Source organism: Pavona decussata, unplaced genomic scaffold (genome assembly GCF_977016875.1).
Source record: "Pavona decussata unplaced genomic scaffold, jaPavDecu1.1 SCAFFOLD_133, whole genome shotgun sequence".
NCBI classification, from domain to species: domain Eukaryota; kingdom Metazoa; phylum Cnidaria; class Anthozoa; order Scleractinia; family Agariciidae; genus Pavona; species Pavona decussata.
In genome coordinates this window covers 2,314,445-2,337,807 of record NW_028145546.1, presented here as the reverse complement: position 1 = coordinate 2,337,807, position 23,363 = coordinate 2,314,445, and the positions used below count along the sequence as shown (strand labels likewise).

General features: G+C 40.4%; 3 protein-coding genes and 2 pseudogenes across 3 annotated transcripts; 4 read left to right on the top strand and 1 right to left on the bottom strand.

The window, feature by feature from the left end:
* The first annotated feature begins 1,410 nt into the window (after positions 1 to 1,410).
* LOC146468189 (uncharacterized) lies at positions 1,411 to 7,303 on the top strand. Its single transcript, XM_085124799.1, has 6 exons — positions 1,411 to 1,778; positions 3,095 to 3,177; positions 4,031 to 4,240; positions 4,879 to 4,971; positions 5,548 to 5,640; positions 6,522 to 7,303. Exons 1-6 carry the CDS (start codon positions 1,478 to 1,480, stop codon positions 7,194 to 7,196), a joined length of 1,455 nt encoding a protein of 484 aa, XP_084980925.1. The 5' UTR covers positions 1,411 to 1,477; the 3' UTR covers positions 7,197 to 7,303.
* A 1,315-nt stretch (positions 7,304 to 8,618) lies between these two features.
* LOC146468188 (ras-related protein Rab-10 pseudogene) lies at positions 8,619 to 10,801 on the top strand (annotated as a pseudogene).
* Positions 10,802 to 11,888: 1,087 nt separating this feature from the next.
* On the top strand, positions 11,889 to 13,243 carry LOC146468187 (ras-related protein Rab-13 pseudogene; annotated as a pseudogene).
* An 848-nt stretch (positions 13,244 to 14,091) lies between these two features.
* LOC146468186 (phosphopantothenoylcysteine decarboxylase-like) lies at positions 14,092 to 16,977 on the top strand. The gene is made up of 6 exons (XM_085124899.1): positions 14,092 to 14,221; positions 14,381 to 14,476; positions 14,636 to 14,674; positions 15,873 to 15,962; positions 16,100 to 16,268; positions 16,739 to 16,977. Exons 1-6 carry the CDS (start codon positions 14,099 to 14,101, stop codon positions 16,810 to 16,812), a joined length of 591 nt encoding a protein of 196 aa, XP_084981025.1. The 5' UTR covers positions 14,092 to 14,098; the 3' UTR covers positions 16,813 to 16,977.
* LOC146468185 (DNA repair protein complementing XP-A cells homolog) lies at positions 16,875 to 21,402 on the bottom strand. The gene is made up of 6 exons (XM_085124898.1): positions 21,005 to 21,402; positions 20,807 to 20,912; positions 18,760 to 18,805; positions 18,536 to 18,649; positions 17,786 to 17,903; positions 16,875 to 17,127 (listed from the first exon to the last, which is right to left on the bottom strand). Exons 1-6 carry the CDS (start codon positions 21,276 to 21,278, stop codon positions 16,958 to 16,960), a joined length of 828 nt encoding a protein of 275 aa, XP_084981024.1. The 5' UTR covers positions 21,279 to 21,402; the 3' UTR covers positions 16,875 to 16,957.
* Between the last annotated feature and the right edge of the window lie 1,961 nt (positions 21,403 to 23,363).

Here is a 23,363-nt window from a genome sequence, read left to right as displayed (position 1 = left end):
CGAAGTCTCTGAAATGTTGTTACAAATCTTTTGCGTTTCAAAATCTTGTGATCTGAGACTCAGAGGCATACATTTTTTTTTTTAAAAAAAGAGCTTATTCTCATTTCAAGAATGGAACAATCTGTGACATGTTTTTGACAGGATTTGCGTGACTCAACTCATGCAAGGTCATTCAAGGTGAATTCGGGGAATCTGAAAGGAATTTGATCTTTGTTCGGTCCAAATATAAACGTTGACGATGAATTTGGTTTTTACACCTCTAGCTGGAACTACTTTTGAATAATGACAAAAAGAAATTTATTGGAAATTAGCATCAATTCGCAACGTTAGCTCACTATGCCTGATTGAACTACACTGAGGAAATGTCCTCTCGCCCTCCAAAAGTTTTACACCAACCAGTGGAGCGTTACAATAAACAAACTCAAACCAAAGTTCGAATCAAAAGACAATGTATTGGATTCCCATATCGGTGTTTATTATTTTTAACATCCGAGGTAGTTCCAGGCCGATTAGTGACTGACGGAAACTTCATAGCGCTGATCCCTCACAGTTTGAAAAAAAATGGCCTGCGAGAACATACGCTTTCCAAAGCTCTTGCTTCACCCGAGCTTAGACAAAAGAAGGCTGGATGAGAAAATGTAAGCGGCCGTGGAAAAGGCGCCGACAGCACCTGAGCGATTATCGAAACATGCGAGAACTGTCTGAACGCTACCACGCGGCAGATAATCTTTGCGTGTGCGCACTGCACTCGCGTGTTGTGAGTTCGATATTCACTCATCGTCTGTCCAGGGGGGCACAATCTTGACCTTCAGATCTGAGTACGAATACAAGATTTTAACTGAGCACGAGATTTCAAACCAGTCAGGTCCCCAGAACTCTCACTCCTTTCTCTTGTTTATCAGCAGTACCCTTAGCTAACAGGATCAGTGAGACACGTGATCAAGATCCAACTGAGCGCCCAAACCAGACTCAGACATTAGACCCCAGGGGGACTCTGCTCAGAGGTTCAACTCCTTCAACGTGATGACAAGTTTGCCGAAATGGTCTCAACGTACATAAAAAAAAAAATGAGGAACATCCTTAGCATTATTGCGTAATCTATGCGCTGTAATTTCTGTTAGGTTTTTTTCTACCGTAACAAATACTTACATTCTTTGTACCGATTTCGTTTCTACTCTACTTTTGCGCCCCTTTAAAATACTAAAATTTAAAATTTCACTACCCTTTCGCATACTACAACAGTACAAGGGTGCAAACAGTACCCCTTTCGGGCGGATTGCCGACCCCATGCTTAATTTATTTATATGGCTTAATTTATAATTTATTTATATGGCTCATAATCACAATGTGCCTGATTGTAGACTGAATAACTTGCACAAAAACGCCATTCCACGTGCACAAAAATGCAAATTTCTACATTTACCTGAACAAGTGGGTCGGTTGACGCCTTCAGTAGTCCGCCGAACGGAGAGGAATCATGGCCGCGGAAAGGACGGGAAAAGAGAACGTCGATACCGTCGCTGCTATCGACACTAAAAGAACATCTTTGATACCAAAGTTTTTCAACCGTCTCAATGAATTACCAATTGTTAAGTCAATGTGTGTGCAGGTATCTGACGCTTATGAACGTACGCGAGAGAGGAATATAGCCACGCAACTTGGCTTTGGTGCGGCTGAAGTTTCTTTCAAGACCGCCCTGCTCACCACACGTCTGGTATACTGTGTTTTGTCTTCCACTGGCTTCACAGAAAAACTGAAAGAAGGGTTTGAAGAGAAAGGTTAGTTTGTGTGGTTTGTTTCAATAGTTACAGTAATTATCTTCACTTTCAAAGTTTGGTGAATTAAAATGTAGGTGACAAATGCAAACCTGTTCCAAAAACATGAAAACAATTCAGTTGAACAGAAGCTATTACAAATGTTAGAGTTTCAAAAAACCAGTGTGAGTACATTTTGCAACGAAAAACTTGGCATTAGCAAAGATTCCAAGTATCTTCAATCGCTCGAAGGCACTGAGAGAAGAATCTTGCGTGTACTACACGAGACCGCGAGGAACGCGAGCCCAATTCAAACAAAGGATCCGCTTGCATTGTCCACACATCTTTCGTTGTTTCTACTCTTTTTCTTTATTGAATATTGTCTATAATTAGTTATATGTTGGGTCTTAAGTTATATGGATGGGCCTAATGCCAAGTTCTTTTCACCTTTTATGGGGTACCGGTGGGCGTACAAAGAAAAATTTTGGATGCAGGGGACCACACGACGCAAAACAATCTGTTCTGAATACGTTCCGTTGCCGTATCTCTTGTAGTAGAAATGCACGTGCCAGACGTCGCTTTACGTGTAAATAAACCAAACTGATTGCAGGGCTGACACTACGGCAAAGGGCTTGTTTATTTGGGCCAATATTTCAACTAGTACAACTAGTCTTCTTCAGGGCCACACAGTAACTTATTAACTCAGTGGCCCTGAAGAAGACTAGTTGTACTAGTTGAAATATTGGCCCAAATAAACAAGCCCTCAGCTGTACAAAGACAAATATACAAAAACAGTGTAACGTAACGTAATCTAGTGTGAAAGTGTAAAATCTTTCTGGTACCTATGGCTGTACTTTTCGCTTCTCTTTTTCTTTCTTTCTTTCTTTCTTTCTTTCTTTCATTACTTCTTTCTACCTTAGATCTGGCGGGATCAGGGTCCAGAAATTTTAGTCACCACTCAAAATTTTAGCTATTTCCAAGCTATACCTCAATTTCATGCAATTTTGTTCTTAGTTAAAAGGGAAAAATCCAGTAATCGGTCAATTTTTTGTTGCCTCTTAAAGTGGTCCGCGGGCTATGCGAATATTCTGTTTATATGTCAACTGAATGTTTTATTTTTGTTTGTTTGTTTGTTTTTAATACAGAATTATACGCAACACGGCAGCTACTTTTATTTAATTTGCATACATTAGTCCGTAGCATGCAGTGACGAAGCTAACTCAAGTTCCCAGCCCTCGTTTCTGATCGAATACTAGAAATACGCAATTTTGCTAATTAATTCAGTATACATGGTGCAAGGTATAAAACACACCTTAAAGACTGATTTATTTCTTTACCAGTCTCTAAAGTTGACACTATGGCTTGTAATGGACTTGATTTCTTGCTGAGCAAATGGCCATTGATCAAGGATTCCACGGACACGGTACGTACTGAGAATTTCATTCATTTTACATCCATCCTTAAAGAATTACTTCCTTGCCATTAAAACAGTAATCTGACAGAAATCAGCTGTTGGCACATAAAATCCACTGCTTGTTCTACGTTAACTGACAAGGAGAGGCAATGAAACAGGGATAATTCCTTTCGCAATGTTTGCGATAGACCCCTATTTTTTTCCGTGGGACTGCCGCCATTTACATAATTTCCCCAGATTTCGCTCGCCGTTACAAACCAAGATGGCGGCAGTACGAACGAAGTGTTCGAATCTCGAAAATCCCACGGAAAATAGGAGCCCTGGGCGCTTGGTTAACTTTGGGCCCATAAGGGCGGGCGCTTATTCAAGGGTGGGTGCTTATTATTTTCCCAACATTTTAGCAAGCGACGACATTTTTAGAGAATAACAAAATAAGGGATAACAAGTTCCGTTTCGCTTCAACAAGACAAAACAAAGTGCAAAATCTAACGAACAATATAAAAGTTCATTAACTATCATATCTATAGCCAGTTTTGGAGCACAACTGATGCTCCTCTTACTTCACGCTGAGCTAGTACAGAAATGTGTTTTGTTGGGACAGGGTGGGGTTGGCGCTTATTCGGAGTTGGCGGTTAATCGAATAAATACGGTATTTTTATATCCTGGTCTGTTACAGTGCTGTTTCTGTACGTGTTCGACCAAGGGTTCGACTTATCTACATCAATTGGTATCCTTTTTTAAAGCACAACTGAATGGATAAAATTTATAATTAGTGACAGCTAATGTTAGAGATTTGATCCAAAAGTAATTTTTTCCGCTATAAAGTAGTCGGTTTGGAAACCTTTCTCCTTTATTTTGACAGGTTATGGCGATCGGAACTGACAAGCTCGAGCAGTCTGATCTCGTGGAAGTTATTCTTACTGTCACTGAAGGTGCTGTGGACTACTTCAAACCACCCCAAGAAAAAGTGTGTTGCGAGTGTTGCGAGCAAAGCACCGACCCCCCTGTGGAGCGAACAAAAGTTGATAGGATCCGGGGGGTCAGTAACACCATCATGGATGGAGGGGCTGAGGTACAGAAAATTCTTTCCTTTACTGTTTCAGTAAACGTTTATAGCAGGAAGCAAAGCGAACGTTGAGGGAATTCCCTATAGACTATGCATGTTTCAGATGCTTTGTCAGTTTTCTATGTTATTAAAAACATACTGTTGGGAACTTGAAATGTTCTTTTAACGAAATGACGTTGCTGTAAATAGGCTAAAAAGTTCTCCGATGTACAACCACCCCACCCCCCCCCCCCCCAAAAAAAAAAACTATCGAAAATTGTTACCTGGTTCCTATATGGCTTTCTCCCGAGCCTTCAAAGACAATTCGCTTTCGGCGACTTATCCGAGGCGAACGGTCGCTTGGACGAAGCGGCTTGACCAAGACGAAAAACATAGAAAGGCCTAGGAAGTAGGCAACGATAAATGGACAAATATCAGCATCATAATAATAGACCGCTAATTTGTCTCACTCGCGTCTACCCTCCCCTCCCCCCTGAAATCAACTCCCCCTTCTTGTAGACGAAATGTTATCTCTGCTCATCATTTCAACCTTACAATTACGTCACACCACCGCCGTCAACTTCATTCCAAGAACCCGTCTGTTTCGGACTCAAGAAGAGAGCAGAAAAGATCCTGTGAACAAGGTTTTGTTTTTGTCCCATCAGGTGTTGTCCTTCGCTGCCTCAGCAGGACTTGATGGCGCCAAAATGGCAGTGCAGAGGACCTGGGATGTGACAAAAAGCCTGTTCAAGCTACCGGTAAAATCAAACCTAACATTTCACCACCTTTAATAACCTTAGGGAAGAGACCAGTTTTCGCGCACCTTACGAAAGAAACGCCTTATTAGGTAGTTGGAGAATTTCAATTTTGTTGACCTTCAATAAGATAAACAGATAGAGATTGCTATTAGTTCTTCTAAAACCGATTCCAGTCTAGTTAAGCTGTAATCATATGAAAGTAAAGTTAAGTCTAGTTGATCTTTACGCTCAAAAAAACTGTTGGTATCTGATTATCCAAGTCCTGGTGGCGTTAAACAATGTCTCGTTAAATATTAATACCAACTCATGAGCGCGTTAACGAAATCGGGCCTTGTGTAAAGAGGAGGCGACAAGCCTATAATTTGGTGAGACTGAAATTCCGCCCATACAATTTCTCGCCATCTTTTTAATATTTGTTTTCGGCCGTTGTGATCAACAACACTTGCTGAAAATACGTTAGTGATGCAATCGAAAACTTGCTCGCGTACTCCTGGTTGGTGTCCAGTTGCAAGAAAGCAGTATCTCAGTTCTAAACTTAAGTGCTCCTTAGTAATGTCAGCTTTTCCAAAATTGTAGGTATTTCACGGGATGTTAACAGCCTTCCTGGACCCAGCACAAAATGACCAGTTTATTTTTTCTCCACCCGCGATCTTAGGAGGAGGTGTCTGGGTATGTCAATGAATGAAGTATTATCAGTGAAACAAGAGAAAACAGCTGTCTTTGTGTTATCCTTAAACTGCGACGCCAGACGATGACCGAAGTTACAGGCGGAAGGGGTTGGGTGTGGTGGGAGAACATCTGGGATGTAAGCCAACTGACAGTCTTAGTTTTTCGCGGGTTGAGCTGCAACTAAATTGTAACGGAGGCTTTTGGAAATTAAAGCAATTAGAATTATTTCCCCTACCTCCCCACCCTCCAGATGCGTTAATGGCAAGCCTGGCCCACCGTGACCGTGATATTGATTAAGGTTGCTCAATCGTGCCACATCAGTAAACAACAGCCATATATACCTCCATTATCCAGCTTTTGGGTCCTTTGTTTGTGTAAAATAACAATTTAAGAAATAAGTAGTTATTTATATAGCGCGCATACCCATATAGGGTCCAAGGTGCGTCACAATAAAAATATACAATTAATAAATAAAATATAAATAAATAGTCAAAGCAAAAATAACATAGTAACTTCTAATACTCTGACTATTGACTATAGCAACAAAAAAAGAGGAAGAAGAAACCAGCTTATTTGGAGAGAAAAATAATGATCGGCTGTTCAAAAAATTCTGCAAAAAGATACGTTTTGAGAGTATAGTAGATGTAGATTTCGAGTTACGAATACTAAGTGACAAACAGTTCCATAATTTAGGAGCATATGTAGGGTGAGGAGGGGAACTTTCAAGGCGCGATAGTTTTGAGGCCTCTTGTATCCTGAACGGCTACTGTTTGTTTGAGGGTCTAAATGCAGGCATTCAATGCATTTGATGATCTCAGCACTTTTTTCACAAGCATTTTACGCGTTTTAACTCAGTGGTGATTGTATAATTTTTTTTCCAGGCGATTCTTGTGCGGAAACAAGAGCTGAGAAGGTCGAAACGCCGCAAAGTCAAAGGCAACTACCGGAGGGTTGTGGATGCAACTAATCCGTTTCCGGTTTCTCCTGACCGGAAGCGGAAGTACGAAAATCAAGAAGGCGATGGATCGTTGATCGAGGAGCTCGTCCACGTCAGCGAGAACTACGTTTCTGATGAGGATCCTGACTATAATCCGGATAATGACGAAGGAGAAGATAGTGTGGACTCGTTGGAAGACGAGGATGACGACGAAGATGAGGCCGACGAGGATGAAGAACAGCACGAGTCTGAGGCGAAGATGACCGAAGAAAAGGACGAGTCTGAGGCGAAGCTGTCCGAAGAACAGGACGAGTCTAAGACGAAGGTGTCCGAAGAGCCCGAGGCCGCGACACAGGGATCTTCTTTACAGGAAACGACTCAACCCAAGCAAACAGCGGTAGCACATGGAGTAGGAAAGAAAGGAAAAGGAGTACAGACCACAACGAAGAATTGCAACAAAACTGAGACAAAGCCAGAAGTGACTTCAACAAAAGCCGCCCAGGTGAAGAACGCCGGGAAGACTGCAATTGGTGCTAAAAAGGCTGAAGCTATGAAAGCCAATGGGACCACCGGAAAAGAGTGTGGCAGCGATACAGTTGAAGGAAGGATTGTTATTTAATACAGATTTTTCTCATCTCCGATGAGTTGCTGAAATTAAGATGATTGTACTCCGAAGTTGTTCATTAATTAGCTGTGTTGAATTAATAAACCAGTTCTCCAAACTTATCACGTGTCCGTTGTAGTTCATGTTGGCTTGTGAATAGCTTAGTTGGCACCATCACGCACAAGTCTTCCTTCACAAAGCGGTAGCTTTAAACGGTTCGGCTAATCCCAGAGTATATTTCTTGCTTTCCAATTTAGCAACTTACTCCTTTAGTTCCTCACCCTAACGATACTGATAACACCTCTTAACAATTCAAAAACCTGCATGAACGCTCGAGAGAAGTAGTACCTCACCCAACATTCCAGGAAGACTCTCCAGTCCTAATCCCGGGCGGGGAGGAGAGGGGGATCTCTCCGTCTAAAATCTGTTCGATGTTGTTAGAAGTCAACGTTAAAAAAGCAATGATTATAGAGAGCAAGATGTGTAAATTAAATAAGTCAGCCTTTGTCGACTTGTGCATGTACATATTTATAAACGATGACTTCGTAGCCTCTTGAAACATGAAGAGAAATGGAGCAATTGTTTAGGCTGGCCAGTGGACTGGCTTAACATGTGTGAGTGTCAAGTGATTACGACTAGTCCCCAGTTTTCTCGGGGACAGCCGAGCCAGTCATCACGCCGGCGAGTACTCCTCACGCGAGGAGACCTGTTCTCGCAACGAGCGATTTTCGCGCGCGTTCCCTTTTACGCTCTAGCCTCTTTTCCAGGGTTTTTCTCTTGTAAAACGGGAATCCCTGGGAACCAGATTGGTTTCGCTCGCTCCGTTTAATATCCCTTAAAAGAAAAAGGAGATATGCCATTTAAGGCAAGTGTTTTATTATTATTATTATTATTATTATTATTATTATTATTATTATTTTTATTATTATTATTATTATTATTATTATTATTTAGCAAGGATTTTAACGGCTCAAGCCAAACAACGCATATAAAAGACGAAAAGGAACGTTTGAAAAGCATTTTCGAGAGTCTAGTACATATCGCAAAAAAAATGTCAGGGGAGCCGTTTACTCCAGATGAGGCTCTTAAGGGACAGGTTTGTCAATGACAGACCTACCACAGAAAAACAGGCAACTTCCCTGTTGGGTAAAAGAGCGTCGATATAAATAATAATAAAAAAAACAAATAATAACTTCTACCATCGGAGGGGATTTTTTTGGCAACTGGGCGGAGAGTGTTCACATAGCTGTTAAAGTCTATATCTCTGTTTATAAATTTCATTTTACCGAACAGGATACCGAAGGGACTATGAAATAGAAGAAATACAGAAAAGTTGAAAACAACTGAAATTTAAAACCAACAAAAGTGAAAGATACGGTTAACGCCCCAGTCTGAAAATAATCAGTCCTTTTTATAATGGCTGTTAATCAATCTTAGAATACAAGAGAGGACATAAAAAATGATAATCAAATGAGTGAGGGAATCTGATGGCATGTACTTGCTGTTCCGCAAAAACTGCAAGATATAAGTTCAATGATCCTCGTATTGCATTCTGTTGGTTCTGAGACAGCTCACACCTTTGATTAAAGTGCAGTTCCTTACGTCATTTTTGACCAATCAGGAAGCCTAAGTGTTCGCGTGCCACCTGCACGTGCGACAAGTAAAAATTATTCTGACGCTTTGTCGAGTCTAGTAAGGAATCCAGCATATGCGATGGCAAAGAAGAAGTTGTTAAATCGTGAAATATATGACTATATGTTCAAAGTCTTGCTCCTTGGAGATGCTGGCGTGGGAAAAACAAGTCTGATGTTGCGGTATTCGGAAGATATTTTCCACAAGACGTATATTTCCACGATTGGAATTGATTTCAAATTACGCAACATCGAGTTGGAAGGCAAGCGCATACGACTACAGATCTGGGATACAGCAGGGCAAGAACGTTTTCACGCCATCAGCGTATCTTACTATCGGACCGCTATGGGGATTATGCTTGTTTATGATATCACACGGAGACGTTCGTTTGAGAACATTGCAAAATGGCTGCGCCACATCGATGAGCATGCTAAAGAGAATGTGATAAAACTGTTGGTGGGAAACAAATGCGATTTGCAAGAGCCACGAGCTGTCAAACGCGAGGAAGGAGAGAAATTAGCAGAGGATTACGACATGTGTTTCTTTGAAACGAGTGCCAAAGAAAATGAAAGCATTGAGGAGGCTTTTGGATGTATCACCAAAGAAATCATGAAGAAATTCGTCCCAGAATGGAGTAAAAAGGAACAAGACAAACCTACAAAAGAAATAGCAAACGAGATTAGGAAAAAAGGCAGAAAGAAAGATTCAAAATGTTGTTGAGGAGCAGATGGCTGTTCATAAACGAAGGATTAATTTTTTTTTTGAATTTGGTTACAGTAGGACTACAGTCATTTCAGTAGTATTTTCATAGTTATTTCGGTTTCATCGTGTTGTCAAAAGATCATACAGCATATTGTTACGGCAAAACGTTTGTTTACATTGCTTAACGCAGCACGCAGTTGATAAATGTTTGATGAAGAACAGCTTAGAACAGCTGGCCAATTTAAACGTTGTTTTAAAAGGAGTGCAAATGCAGCGCGAAGTACGGCTTTGTTATGACTGACTAGCTACTGACTCAAAAAATTAAGTCTGTAAATTATTTTCTTTAAATATCCAACTGATCTATCTGGCTAAAAAAGCACGGATTAAACATGATAAAAGCAGCGCTTAATTTAGATACTTGAATTTAAGCATTTTAAACGGAGTTTCCCACACTAACATTTGACAGTGAAATCGCTCAGGAATTTCGATAGAAATGCCTTAAAAACTGAAAAACGAGAGTATCATTGCCTGTCGGCACTCTACATTTTATTTTGCTTTCAAACCTTCGTCTTCAGTCTTTCAGTATCATTCCGTTTCAAACTACATCACCTCAAACTAGGACTCATTCAAAGAACTGCCTCGTCTCCGAGGTTTGAGCAAGGGTTCTCTTCACAATTTATCTTGTCAGTCAGCTTAAGACTTGTCTATGCACAAATACATCGCATGCGCAACCTACCAGAAGCTTTAAAATTAAAATTTTCTCATTTGTAATGTCAACAAATTTTCCAAATTCAGTTTTTGTCACAAAGTTTGCGCGAAATTTACTTGTTAAGGAATTCTCCCGTTACTTAATTCTGCCGGGTAGTATAGAAAAGAAAAATTATTTTTCAACACCTTGTAACACTGCCCAAATATGGTCTTGGTCAGCACTAAATATTCGTCGTTCGTCATTCGTCGACGGAAAATTGGCAAAATAAAGATCGTCTCCAGCTTTTCTGCAATGGACTGTGCTTTGTTATCAACGTGTTGAATAAGGAAAAAATTTCCGGCTCAATCTTGCGGAATGTCCCCTGATTTTAGCCAACCCTGCCTACGACCCCGTCGCTAAGTGTCAGGCGATATTCTGCGCGATTTCGCAGGAAATTTGTTTAATAGCGTGTGTCGATTTCCATCTACCTTACCACACTGTTCGAGAAAGATCACCTCCCCACCCCACCCCTCACCCATGCACAGATGCTTTTATTCTTTCAAATAGTGTGATCAGCGGCTGATTATATGATAAAAGCATAATGAAAACATTCTAATCAAAGTTCCTGGCCACTTGTAGATGAACAGCTTCTCTTTCAGCCAAGGGTATCAGTCATCTCCTTCAGCCGGTTTAATGTATAAGAAGCCTGTAAAGCAAGCTTTTCCGCGGAATTTTCTGTTTTTCGATATTTGGACGCTGGGGGAAATTTGGAGTAGAGTAAAAAAAAAAAAAAGGGGGGGGGGGGGGGGGAGGAGTGGGAGGGTTGAGAGGAGAGAAGGGACCACCATGATGCCGCGACGATTTTGAAAACTCGTCCGCCCTTCTGAATGGGATTTCTGATTGGCGCGATTGTAACGTTATTCAAGCATAACTAACTATTTTTTGTTTTTGCTACTGGAACAAGAGGGGAAAATAAGAACAGATAATTAACTGAATGGCTGGGAGAATCCAAGGATATTCACTTGAAATGATATACAGTCAACTCTCGCCTTGCGGACACCTCGCTATTGCGCCTCGATAATCCGCTATTACGGACTCTCGCTATTAAGGACACTAACTCGCGGTCTCGAGGGTATCCGCAGTAAAGGGAGTTGACTGTACTCCCCTCAGCCTCCTCCGTAAGAACTGGAAGGAATAAATTTAATGACCCTCATTAATATTCCGTTCGGTTTTGTGACAACTTGCATCTTGATTTTAATTTGAGTTGCTGATGTATCAGTTGACCATTCAGATCCCCTAAAATTGCGTGTGCCAGTGAGTGCACTTGCTGCTAACAAAACTGCTTTGGTCTTCTGTTGAGTCCCGGGGTATCCAATCGATGGAAACCGATAATCGGAAATTCAATCGATCAATCGATAAAATTAGTTAATTGGTATCGATTGGTATCGGCCAATCGATGACCAATCGATAACCACACAAAAACCGTTCATCGATTGCTATCGATTGACAGCACCTCAAACAGACGTCACGCACGCTACCTGTCCGATCATCCGCCATTTTTAGGACACCCTGGGGACGAAATTGGTAAAACAAATTCCGACCCAGTCTTCTCAACGCAAAGAATATACCCCGTTGCACGTGTACTCGAATTACCCACTTGCCCGTCATTGCCTATTCGTGTCATAATGTCTACGCAAGACGGCCGGGTAGAGGCTTTACTGAATATTAGGTGCATCGTCAAAGGCTATCATCTTTGCCGTTTTGAGGTGAACGTCGGTGAAGTGTTCACTGCAAAGTTTAAAGTTGTGAACCATCGTGGACAGCTCGGCCACTTACAGTCAGAGCTTGTGGATCCTCTTTGACCACTACATTCATTATTATTATTATTATTATTAAAACCGTAACAAACAATCCGGGCAAACAAACATGAAATTATTCAAAAGACACACATTGTTTATTTCGGTGTACTGTTCTCATAACTTGATTATTGTATTTGCTCCTTTTGCTACCAGAATTTTTCTGTGAAGGCACGATTCAACCACTTTCCGTTTTTTGAAGTCTATAGACTTGCCCATGGGACAAACTTTTAATTTGTCAAAAAAAAAACCCGGATTTCTGTGGACGGGGCGTTAACGTTAAAGAACTAGAAAAGAGTATTGTTTTCCCCTTATAACATTAAAATGAAATGTGTTTACAATTACTGCGTACAAAGTTGTGTTTTCTATGCGTCGATTCCGGTTCCGTCAATCTGCAACAATCGATACCAATCGATACCAATTTATCTATCGATTGGTATTGATAATCGATACCAATCGATAACCACAAGAATCTTCGCCATCGATTGGTCATCGATTATCAATATCAATCGATTAATTGATATTGATTGGTATCGATTATCGATTGGATACTCCGGGGCTGGGTGTAGTAAGAGAATCCAGCAAATGCAATGAAAAATAGAAGTTGAGGACATAAAAAGTTCACCAGTTTTTGACCACGCGTTCGAAATCTTGCTCCTTGGAGATACTGACATGGGAAAAACAAGTCTGGTGTGGCGTTTCTCGGAAGATGTTGTCAAGAAGACGTACACTTCCATGATTGGGCACGTTGATGTCAAATTACGCAGCATTGAGATAGAAGGCAATCACCAACGGCCGCAGATCTGGGATACAGCAAGGCAGGAACATTTTCACGCCATCAGCGTATCTTACTATCGGACCGCTATGGGGAGACGTTCGCTAAAGAAAATGTCAGAAGACTGTTGGTTGGAAACAAATGCGATTTGCAAGAACCACGAGCTGTCAAACGCGAGGAAGGCGAGAAGTTAGCAGAGGATTACGACATGTGTTTCTTTGAAGCGAGTGCCAAGGAAAATGAAAGCATTGAGGAGGATTTTGGATGTATCGCAAAAAAAATCATGGAAAACTGATTGTACCAGAGTGGAGTGCCGGAAAAAGAACAAGAAAAACCCACAAAGCAAATGAAACAGGCAGCAAACGAGATTGGGAGAAAAAGCAGAAAGAAATATTCAAAGTGTTTTTAAGGAGATGAATATTCGTAAATGACAGAAATACTTCAAAAATAAATTTCATGGACTTAATTATTTGACATCAGTTTCCCACACTCAGAAAAGGCTGTGTTCAGCATGCTGTAATTTGCACAAAATTCTCAAGCTGTTATAAATTACTCTTTATTGAGAAATCAGTGTAAACAGACGTTTTGCCGAGGCCAAGTGCTGTACTATCTTAACTAGCACCACAAAGAAACTCTATGAGTCATCACAGAAAAAAATAACCAGGCCGGGCTCTTGGTTGGTATCGTCTTCGTTTTAACACACCACAAGAACTGTGGTACCACACCCCGTCTCATATATATTACGCTGGAGCATTGGATGGATTTACATGGCAATACCTGAGCTGACATGAGAATCTGCCATTGTCGAGCTCTTCAGAGCACGGAGCACAGTATGAGCCCAGGAAACTTCATGTACCGAGAAGTCTGTTTGCCCTTCATTAGCTTCTTGTTTTGCAAAGGCCCCCACAAACCGCCCTCATCCCTCCCCCTCCTTGCTAAGCAAATTATCAATTAAATCGTTATATAAGTTCCCATCAAAGGCCTCCTTGCCCACAGTCGGTTTCTTGACTAATAAAGAGCCCCTCCCCCTCCCCCTAAAGGGGATGGCGATGATAGGTACATCATGTCAGACTGGAGAGTATTAGAGGCATATACTTATTAAAGTACGTATCTTATAAGATGTTCGTATTTGTCGCACATTTGTGTGAAATTCAATGTTAAAAACAGTCGATTCGGATTACCTACCCCTGCACAGTTTTTTTAGTCTATTTTTGGCACTACAAATAGTATGGTCAGCGGCTGTTTTATGATAATAACAATCAAAATGGCGGACGAAGTGCTGTCTTCAACGAAACAGCATAAAAACATTCTTGTCGGAGTTACTGGTAGCGTAGCGAGCATAAAATTATCAAAACTTGTGGATGAACTACTTATCCTACAACCAAAGGTTCGTATATGCACATTGTAATAGTGTATTAAAGCTTATAAAATTTGCCTCATCATATGCTGCAGCTGAGAAGTCCTTCTAGTAAAATTAGTATTTTTTTGTGCAATTTTTTTAAAGGTTTATCAAGCATATATTTTTTTATTCTCCTTATTGCAATAGCCAAATATCCAAGTTGTTGCTACAGATCACTCTACTCATTTCTTTGATGAGGATAAAATTCCTGTGAAAGTTTTCAGGGACACACATGAGTGGGAGGTAAGACATAATTTAGTTTTAAAACAAAAATATAGCTGATGAGTTTGTACAGGCACTTGTGTTTGTAACTAGATCGAATCAGTTTAAGGACTTTAAGAAATGTTCCATGAGAGGTATTTTAGATTCAGGTGATTATGGAATTGTTTTTGTTTTTGACAGACATGGAGCTCAATGCAGGATCCTGTTCTACATATCGAGGTAATTAACATTAATGCATCAGTCAATTCCAGCTGTGCCCATACCCCCCGGGCAATAGTGGAGCATTTTCCCACACTGTCCGTCCCGGGGGTCGGGCATTAGCCTTCTACCCAATTACCCCGGGGCATTTGACCATCTCACGTTTTTCACCCTACAGCATTGTCGCTTTCTTAATGACAAATTCATCGGCAAATACAGTACGTTTCTTATTGAATGCTTCTAGATTGGACATAAAATGGGACGCTAGAGCTGTAGAATGACCTATTTTTGCACTAACTGCGGGAAACAAGACCCAGCTAGGGCTTAATTTCGTCTGAATTAGCTTAGATTTTACTGAAAGTAAGTCGAGAAACGAAGAAAATAAAACATTTTTGACATGTTTGAGCCACCACCCTGGGGCATTTGAACAACTATTTTGTCCCGGCGGTGGGGCAATGGCCAGTTTATTTTCAAAAAATCTTAATTCCCAAGGGTCGGCCTGGGGGGGGGGGGGGGGGATGGGCACTGTTGGAATTGACTAATGCTTAAATTTTTGCAATTTAAATTATGTCATTGAAATGTAATGTCATGAAACAAAAAACAGAACACAAAAAACTGAAACTTTAGGCAATTTTTAACAAAAGAGTGAAAGAGGTAGGTCTGATGTAACAAACCCCATTAGGAAAAATGGATTGAAAGCTACTGGCCTCAATTTTTGCATGCTTGTTTGTTTGCTTTAAACTTCAGTTTTGGGGCTAAATGCATAATATCTTGCAGTTGCATCAAGCTAAGCATGAGAACATCTTGGGTAGAGGCAGGATATGAAGGAATAAGGCCAAGTGTATTCATACTTAGCGTACAATCCTGGCCAGAACGTTTGGGACACTTGGCCTCTTTTTACTTTAAAACATGAAAATACTTCCCCCCCCCCCCCCCCCCCCACTAAACAATGTTGAGAGCAATGTTGAGAGTCAGGAGTCAGACATGGCTTGAAAATCTTATACATTTTATCAACTTAAACATTGTTTAGGGGGGGCAGGGGAAATAAGTTTCTAAGATTCTTTTTGAGACCTTAAACTATCGATAGTTGTGTAATTTCACAACAAAACTTGTGAAAAACGCCAAGTGTCCTGAAACCAATATTGGCCAGGATTGTAGATGCCACAACATTTATTTGTAGAACTCTTTTAAAACTGGTGCTTGCATTTATTTTCAGTAGCTGCGACGTTGGGCAGATCTTATGGTTATCGCTCCATTGGATGCTAACACAATGGCCAAGATTGCCAATGGACTGTGTGACAACCTCTTAGTGAGTGAAAATTACAAAGACTTTGTTCCAATTACTTGTAGAAGGTTTGCAGTTCCACTTTATTTAGTGACCACACAACTTTCTTTGCATCCTTAGGCCTTTGTTTAGTAACACATTATTTCTGTATTTGATAACAGACTTGCATAATTCGTGCATGGGATGTCAAGAAGCCACTGTTATTCTGTCCAGCGATGAACACTTTCATGTGGGAACACCCCATCACTTCACAGCATGTTGAGTGCCTTATTAGTATGGGCTATACCCATATTCCACCTATCAAAAAGACCCTAGCTTGTGGTGACACAGGTAAAATGCTATTTATCCTGTTTTAAAGCTCTTCTACTAGCACCAAAGTAAGCGATTATCACTTAATTGTTTAACTGTAAAATTTTTGAGATTCTTATTCCATGGAAGATTGTGTCTCTTCTAGAAAATATCTCCACCCACACACACACACACAGGGAATTTTTTCCTACTGCTCTGGGAATTCCAATTAAACTTCATAGTTTCCTTAAAAATTTATGGCCTGTGAAATATTTGAAAGAAAATAATTTCCAGTTTGATTTTGCATGGACTGAAATTTTTAAAGACAACAACAGGGCAGAATGAGTCTATTACAAAGGAATTTTGGCCAATTGTGGTAATGGTTTTGTCATGGTTAAATTGATTATTACTTGCAAAATAAAACCACCAGCCAACAGGTTTTGCCAGCCTTGTGGTGTACTGAGTTATGTTTTCTACTTGATGCTCTAAACAAAAGCATTCATATGTTGTAGGTGTTGGAGCAATGGCTGAGGTTGGAACTATAGTCTCTGTAGTCAAGAATCAGTTAGAGAAGATGGCTTTATAACTTGTCCTTTGATTGGAAGAAAGACAAAGATGAACCCTCAAGAACTAATTTCAACTTCAATATGAACTTAGTATTTTTAATGTTGTAAATATAATACAGTTGTAATATACACGAATGTACATTGTTTGAAGCAAATTTTGTTTTATTACATTTTTTCGTAACTGAGTTGATAGCCACATGTCTTGCATGTTTTTGTCCATGTATCTGTTTCCTCGTCATAGACCTCCCCTCCCTCCTGCCCTGCCTCAGGGAACTCATGTTCATGCCTACTTGTATCTTTTTTCCACGTACTTGTTCTCACAGCACGGCGAAGCTCTGTTCGGTAAAATAAGAAAGCAATATAGGTTATGATACAATATGACTTATATGCCTGGCCCGGCTTCTTCAAAGAGCAGCTAACTCTATCCAGTGGATAAACTTCTACCTAGCAGATAAAATCTACTCCAACCAAAACATTTTATCCACTGGATAGCAACTTACCCACTGGATAAAGTTTTCTGCTCTTTGAACAACTGGGGCCAGGAGTGTGCTACCATTTTGGTTAAGGGTGGGACCTGTTACTGTAGAAGGAGAATAAGAGGGGCCATTAGAGATGCAGTGCCAGGCCCACACCCTAAACCAAGACGGTGGATATGAATTTCCAGTGACCTACCATGACATTTTGTCATGTGACTCTCACCACCTCAAGTCTTGTGACATAATGGACAAACTCCATCACTTGCTAAAGATTCCATGAGGAAATCCATTTTGGATCCTGACCAGGTAACTGTCTTCAATTTGATCAACATGAGAGGACCAAGTAGCAAAATGTTTGTTAATAATATCATTAGTCAGTCAATCTTAGTCAGAGAAAAGTTGCTTAATTTAGAAGTCACTAAAAATAGTAACCAAGGTAATTTGCAGTGACAAAAAGCTACTATTCAGTACCACTTTTTTTTAATGAAAGAAGGTGCATATTACAAGAACCACAAACCTTTGACTTTCTTGTCAAATCTTCTTTGTTTTTGTACCTCTCTTTTCTCAGCTTTTTCTTCTCTTGCCTCTTCCAATCCTTCCTCTCCTCCCCACACTTCATGAGCACGCTGAATAATCTGTGAAAAGAGTTACTAATTTTGTCAAATTCCAGCATTTCAAAAAATATGCAATCGTCAGTTTGTGTTGGTTGCCCTCTGTCTTTTGTGCAGAAAATTTGAAAATTTTTGGTGTCGGGACTGCTGTATAGCTTACCTTATTGCTTTTCCACCGTAAATTGAGGGAGCATGTGCCACCACCCCCCCTCCCCCACAAAGAAAAAAACCTTTGAAAGTGTCTCCATAATCTCAGATTACTGCAAGTTATATGTACTGCTATATATGTTTATTGATGCATTTGGAATTCAAGAAAAAATAGTAGTTGGCATGAAGGACATTAACATGAGAGTGGAGGTCAATTTCCAAGAGAAAGAGCAAGTGAGGAGGCCTAATATTCTGTCAGAGAAGACTCACATTGCTAATCATCAAGTAAGAGCTCAAAATGCTGAAAATATAACAAATGGACAGTGGTGGAACTGCTCTGGTTTAAATTTGGTTTTGGTTTAAAATTTTTCAAACAAGATTGATTTACATTTTCCTTTGTTCAAAATACATTATTATGTTACAGTGCCGGGACACATGGAAGAATGTTATTAAACTAATTACATATATATTTTTTTTTTTGGAAAAGAAAGGATTCTGAAGTTTGGTACCTGTGATTTGAGGTAAAGCTTCATCTCACCCCTGGAGTAATGTGGATTTTTCTTTAAAATAAATTTCAAAGGTGGTTGTCGTCTTTCAAAATCGCAGTCTTTAAGCAGGAATTGCTGCAAAAAAAAAAGGAGTTGAAAAAAGTCATGCACCACTGCTACAGTCCTAACATCAAAAATGAGAGTAATGGGATGACAATCAGCCTTTACTTTTGGTGTTTTCCTACCTCCTTGGCTTCTGTTTTTGTTATAAGAGCATGCTTTTCTTCATTTCTACAGGAGAAAGGCAAAATGTGAGGATAGCGTTAAAGGTAGCTGGAAAAGAAACTTTGTGTTAAACAATTGAATCAGTTTTACATATAAGCTTAATTTTGTGCTGATGACATGGAGACTTCCTGCTGTAGTAGTTTTTTCATGACACATGATCATGTTTAACATTAGAAAATTCAGTGAATCACTCCCTGCTTGAATAGAATGACTGCAGTCTATGAAAGGCTTGTGATAGATCACATTCATGACGAATGAGTTAAGGTGAATACACAACTCTCTTGCACCCTCTTGATGTTTAGTTTTTCACTATCTTTTTTTATGCCGAGAAAAAATTGACAGTTCCTCCCTTCCTTACCCCATTCCTCTTGCAGCCTACACTTGGCTCACTCCTGGCCTTTTCCTCTGTTGTTTTTTTCTTTTGAAGGCCAGTTTCCCTTCCAGTTTGGTGCGATTTTTGAGTCTCGTTTTAGTATAATTGGACTTTTTTTAGGTCTTAAAACTTTGCCGCATTTGTAGCTCCTTATCACTAACATACAGAAGCCGCCCCCCCTTCCCCTCCACCCCTCCCTTCTTTCCAGGGTAGCAAGCAGTATGACAACAGGAAAGCCTTAGATAACAATGACCTGAACCAGATTTCAGAGCCCAGCGATTTTCGTGAATACATGGGTTTGGTGGGGGTTCCTGTTCTCGCGGGCTCACAAACCTGGTTCCAGTCCTTGTTATTTAAGGATGTTCATGACAACAGGGTGCCTTTTTCTTGTTCCCCAGAATTTCATTCGCTGAGAAATTCAGGTGGAGCAATAATAATAATAATAATAATAATAATAATAATAAAACACTTAATTTTCTAACATATTATGCTACAAAATTAATTATAAAAAGCTTACTTTTTTTTTACGCAGTGGCTATTCGTACGGCACCCGTACGGCGACTTGTATTTGCTATTTGTACGGGAGTCCGAAGATTTCATAGGATTTCTCTGTAATTCCTGATTCTCGCTTATCCAAATTATTATATTTACCTTTAGAAGGAATAAGCGAATCCAGTGAGTGCCCTTTCTTTGAGCGAGATAAGTTTGCGTACTCTCTGCTCACTAAGCGAAAGAGCCACTCGCGACACTTGGAATTGTTTTGCGCTATATTCACGCACACGTCACGCGATTAGAAGAGACCGTACAGCGACTGGCATTTGCTATTCATTTGGGATTCCTTTGAGTATCAGTAAAAATTATCATTAAATTTAAGAATCGCTAACCTGGTTGAGAAATTCAGACAACTGATCCTGACCGGTGGTATACTGATTAAGCAGTTCCGTGGACTCCCGTATTCCCAACCTGCGTGATGCTATTCGTACGGCCAGAAAGCCGCGAAATGGGAGTTTCACTTAATGGAAGAATTTACCTATTGGACACTCGCATTTCCGTACAGAAATTATGTTGAAGATAACAGAGCACACCTCTCCTTCTGACACAGGTATAAATTTTCACTGCAATGACTGAAACTGCGCCTACTATAGAACAGTATAGAAGGAAGAAGAATTCCCGTATGAATAGCAAAAATGCGAATAATTCGTACGGGATTACCAACGTGAGTTCAAATTCATTGAATTACCAAGTTGTCACTTACCCCCCGATCCAAGCCAGTGTATTATAACTATTTATAAGATATAAGAAATTCTTTTCGCACATTTTTAAGCTACAGCGTACTAAGAGGTTGCGTGACATGTGCGAGTTTATGTTAGTAGCTCGCAAAAAGTTTTAAGTGTCGCGAGTGGCTCGTTCGCTTAGTGAGCAGAGAGTACGCAAACTTATCTCGCTCAAAGAAAGGGCACTCACTGGATTCGCTTATTCCTTCTAAAGGTAAATATAATAATTTCGATAAGCGAGAATCAGGAATTACAGAGAAATCCTATGAAATCTTCGGACTCCCGTACGAATAGCAAATACAAGTCGCCGTACGGGTGCCGTACGAATAGCCACTGCGTTTTTTTTAATTTGACACTGACCTACAGTTATCACAAACGAGAACGTCGTAATGTTTGTAGATATAAGAAGTCAAGAACTCTCTCTGGCATTCATCACAATGTAACTGCTGTCCGCCGAGTATAGGGGCTGTATTGAAGAAAACATGATAACAGTTACGTAAGCTGTAATTCAGAACTCTCAAATATTATGCCAGCGACCCTTTTGTCACGAGTACCAACCTGGTTCTTGAACAAGATTCTTTGGCGCGGCAGTCAGCGTTTCTTCATCTTCGGGGTCTAATAAAAACCCTCCTCCTGTGTCAATAACACGAGCTGAGGAGGATTGACTGGCAGTGCTCACCTCTGATGAGGTTGATAAACTTGCGGCAGAATCTCGAGATTTTATCTCTGGATACGGCCGATTGGAAAGTCTAGCATTGCGTAGCATCAACGCTCTCTGGCGATTTCTCTCGATCCGAGCTTTTTGTGCATTGCTTAGCTTTATATCTGCCATTGATGCACTGAAAATTATTATTAAACTCAGCTTGGTAAAAATTACTACTTGTCCGCCATCTTGAAACAATGGCGCGGCTACAAAGCAGTTTTAGGTACCATACGTGAAGTATCCACTGCAGAGTGCAGTCGCTTTATTGAAAACAAGATGCCTGCTACACTGGCATTACGCGTGATGCTGGGGCTCATTCATTTATTCCAACTGTATGCTTCGCCGATTGATAAATCTATCCTTGCTAATGGAATAGTTTGAGTCACGACGATCGCGTTACGTTGTTTTCCTTCTGTTACGCGACTCAGACTTTCACCGGAAATGTGTGGAATTCCATTACGATAACGTAAGCTTCTCAATGACCTCTTTTTAGTCTCGCGTCGTTGTCAAGGACTGTCAAACAAAGCACGATTCCTTCGCCATGAACTCACCAATTTCTACCGTTTTAAATGTCGAGTGCTTCTTAGAAGTTATTCTTTTGATTTGCCGCTTCAAAATGGTGAAATTTCCGTTTGAAAACGGCACACTTGAGTCCAGAACATGTTATAAACAATATGGTGCCAAATTTAATCCGTTTTTAATAAATAGATCAAATGATGCGTTGACGTCACACAGGTAGGGGTGAGTGGGTCCCCTCCCTCGCGATGTAAGCGACAAGAATGGATTTTGATTGGCCTGCTTCTGTTGAAGACAATCAGAACAATACACCCCGAGTAGGAGAGGGGTGAGTTTAATGAATAAATTAATATACCGATTTGAAGCTACGACGAAGAAAAAGAAATCGTCCCGTTTTTAGACACGGTATGCCCCCTCAGGGCATCCCGCGTAAATATGGAAAGTACTTCATGTCAAGCAATCATATAGTTGTCCATATAGTTCCTATCACTTACTTTCTGCAGTGCTTCGCTTACTTGAAGTACTTTGTATTACTTAAGATGCCTTGCTCTAATACTTGAGATGATGCTTTGCTTACTTGAGATGCTTTGCTTACTTTAGATGCTTTGCTTGCTTGAGGTGTTTTGCTTACTTTAGATGCTTTGCTTGCTTGAGGTGCTTTGCTTACTTTAGATGCTTTGCTTGCTTGAGGTGCTTTGCTTACTTGTGATGCTTTGCTTACTTGAGGTGCTTTGCTTACTTTAGATGCTTTGCTTACTTGAGGTGCTTTGCTTACTTGAGATGCTTTGCTTACTTTAGATGCTTTGCTTGCTTGAGGTGCTTTGCTTACTTGTGATGCTTTGCTTACTTGAGATGCTTTGCTTACTTTAGATGCTTTGCTTACTTGAGGTGCTTTGCTTACTTGAGGTGCTTTTCTTACTTGAGGTGCTTTGCTTACTTGAGATGCTTTGCTTACTTTAGATGCTTTGCTTACTTGAGATGCTTTGCTTACTTGAGGTGCTTTGCTTACTTGAGGTGCTTTGCTTACTTGAGATGCTTTTCTTACTTGAGGTGCTTTGCTTACTTGAGATGCTTTGCTTACTTTAGATGCTTTGCTTACTTGAGATGCTTTGCTTACTTGAGGTGCTTTGCTTACTTGAGATGCTTTGCTTACTTGAGATGCTTTGCTTACTTGAGGTGCTTTGCTTACTTGAGATGCTTTGCTTACTTGAGGTGCTTTGCTTACTTGAGATGCTTTGCTTACTTGAGGTGCTTTGCTTACTTGAGATGCTTTGCTTACTTGAGGTGCTTTGCTTACTTGAGGTGCTTTGCTTACTTGAGGTGCTTTGCTTCCTTGAGGTGCTTCGCTTACTTTAGATGCTTTGCTTACTTGTGATGCTTTGCTTACTTGAGGTGCTTTGCTTACTTGAGGTGCTTTGCTTGCTTGAGGTGCTTTGCTTGCTTGAGGTGCTTTGCTTGCTTGAGGTGCTTTGCTTGCTTGAGGTGCTTTGCTTGCTTGAGGTGCTTTGCTTACTTGAGGTGCTTTGCTTGCCGTGAGGTGCTTTGCTTACTTGAGGTGCTTCGCTTGCTAGAGGTGCTTCTTTTGCTTGAAGTGCTTTGCTTACTTGAGGTGCTTTGCGTGCTTGAGGTGCTTTGCTTACTTCAGGTGCTTTGCTTGCTTGAGATGCCTTGCTTGCTTGAGGTGCTTCACTTGCTTGA

Excerpts from the sequence above, each read along its gene's own strand:
- LOC146468189 (XM_085124799.1), top strand. The coding sequence starts at position 1,478 with ATGGCCGCGGAAAGGACGGGAAAAGAGAACGTCGATACCGTCGCTGCT. Across the intron at positions 3,178-4,030 it reads TCAAGGATTCCACGGACACG|GTTATGGCGATCGGAACTGA; the intron begins GTACGTACTGAG and ends TTATTTTGACAG. Across the intron at positions 4,241-4,878 it reads TCATGGATGGAGGGGCTGAG|GTGTTGTCCTTCGCTGCCTC; the intron begins GTACAGAAAATT and ends TTGTCCCATCAG.
- LOC146468186 (XM_085124899.1), top strand. The coding sequence starts at position 14,099 with ATGGCGGACGAAGTGCTGTCTTCAACGAAACAGCATAAAAACATTCTT. Across the intron at positions 14,675-15,872 it reads ATCCTGTTCTACATATCGAG|CTGCGACGTTGGGCAGATCT; the intron begins GTAATTAACATT and ends TATTTTCAGTAG. Across the intron at positions 15,963-16,099 it reads GACTGTGTGACAACCTCTTA|ACTTGCATAATTCGTGCATG; the intron begins GTGAGTGAAAAT and ends ATTTGATAACAG.
- LOC146468185 (XM_085124898.1), bottom strand. The coding sequence starts at position 21,278 with ATGGCAGATATAAAGCTAAGCAATGCACAAAAAGCTCGGATCGAGAGA. Across the intron at positions 20,913-21,004 it reads GAATCTTGTTCAAGAACCAG|CCCCTATACTCGGCGGACAG; the intron begins GTTGGTACTCGT and ends TCTTCAATACAG. Across the intron at positions 18,650-18,759 it reads CAAAAACAGAAGCCAAGGAG|CAATTCCTGCTTAAAGACTG; the intron begins GTAGGAAAACAC and ends TTTTTTTTGCAG.